We start from the raw sequence: 1,786 nt of genomic DNA, 5'->3' as shown, positions 1-1,786 counted from the left end.
TTATCTGACGTGGGACATGAGATGACTCAGATGTTTTTTTTCCCCCTAGGTTTTTCTTGCAGCGATTCTCAGCTGGTGCTCGTGTACTGACTGATAAAGAGACAAAGGCTTTCCTGTCAGCAGCCGATGATGACAGCGATGGCAAGATTGGAGTAGATGGTAATTATGTCTTTTACATTATACACTGCCCGGCAGAAAAAAAGAAAAGAAAAATGTGTCTATGATTGGTTCATTATTGCAGTGATTATTATGTTTTCTAGCAAGAAATTCTTTAACAACCATGTAGGAAGACACATCATGGCCATATTCCGGGATGACAACATTTATTTCCATCAGGATGTGCATTAAGATCTTGTATTGACAATGCAAGAGTCCAGCCCTCTGTAAAGTCTCCTCCAGCACATCCCAAAGACTCTCAATGAATTGGAGTTCTGGAGCCAATTCATGTGTGAAAATGTGTGAGCCTGATGAAATATATAATATTGTTATCGTGGAATATGGCCATGATGTGTCTTCCTACATGGTTGTTTAAGAAATGATCAATTAGGGCTAGAAGAACTGTCGCCAAACATAAAACATGCTAGAAACATACAAATCACTGCAATAATGATACAATCATAGACATTAACAGAATAATAGTCGATCCAGACATTTTCCATTTGATTTCTATTCATCTGGCAAGATTTAAATAGCTGTCACCTCGCATCTATGTAAAGTTAGTTGCAATTTTAATATCCAAATCATGCTTGGTGGGATATATATTTCTTTTATATATGAAACTCTAGAGGGTGTAGGCTGTTCGGTCTGCAAGCAATTACATCATTCCACATGGCACAAGCTGATTGGCTTCTGCTGATTCAGCATCCAATGAGATTTCTTGCTTAAACTTTGAATAATCTGGTTCAGTGTTTGCTCGAGTTCCTCCGAGACCCTCCACCTCCCCCAGCTCCACCTGTGTAGATCTGCTACGGGATTTATGTCTATTCATGCAGCAGCAGCTCATCTCATGCTCACAATTGTGTATCTACTAGCATCCCAGACAGCAACATAGTGTCTGCCCAGACCTGGGCCACATCTGGTACATGTAGATTCAATGTGTACAAGATCTGGGCCGACACTATGTTGCTGTCTGGGATTAGCAAGTCCATATATATATATATATATGTACTCCTGGCTTTATCGCCCTTGTATTTACAAGGGAACTGCTGTAAATAGTTTATTTGAGCATCTGCAGGTTGACAGCCCACATGAATGAATTCTGTCTCTGATCTCTTGCAGAATTCCAGGCGATGGTTCTGTCCTGAATGATCAGTACACATCTCACCCCTCTCTTGTACTCAGATTTCATTTCAGTTCAGCAGTCTCGTCACTCCATTCACAGGACTCTTTCCTCCCGGGGACAATAGAGTCCACAGACGCATACTGTACACACTCCAGAGTTTTTGTTTGATTTTTGAATATGTAGAGGGGCGCACATGGGCATTGACCAAATGTACAACTACCTGAAAACTATTTAAGTGAATAAATAAATGGATCAAAATATATCAAATGTTGTCTGTGTTATTTTCATTACTGTTATAAAATACTGAACACATATCCCATTGAGAAAATGAGGTTTGATACATTTCTTTAGAAAATAAAACGTTACAATTTTGATGATTTCAAATCAAATTTAGCTACTGGAAGCCACTTTGGACAATAAAATCAGTTAAATGACTTATGATAAATGTTCACCAGAAATAAAACATAAACATGCTATAAAATAATATGTAAAACTCCTCATACA

At 38.5% G+C, this 1,786-nt stretch overlaps 1 protein-coding gene across 1 annotated transcript in view; it reads left to right on the top strand.

The window, feature by feature from the left end:
- Positions 1 to 1,304, top strand: part of pvalb8 (parvalbumin 8) — a gene marked incomplete at both ends in the record, with an annotated part of 1,971 nt that extends 667 nt beyond the window's left edge. The window contains 2 exons of the mRNA XM_079833557.1: positions 50 to 159; positions 1,279 to 1,304. Coding sequence (XP_079689683.1) covers positions 50 to 159; positions 1,279 to 1,304 — 136 coding nt within the window. The remainder of the gene's footprint in view (positions 1 to 49; positions 160 to 1,278) is intronic.
- Positions 1,305 to 1,786: the final 482 nt, after the last annotated feature.

Source organism: Gobio gobio (genome assembly GCF_949357685.1).
Source record: "Gobio gobio genome assembly, chromosome: 1".
Lineage (NCBI taxonomy): Eukaryota > Metazoa > Chordata > Actinopteri > Cypriniformes > Gobionidae > Gobio > Gobio gobio.
Note: the sequence above shows the minus strand (reverse complement) of the source record. Positions and strands in the feature narration are given on the sequence as shown.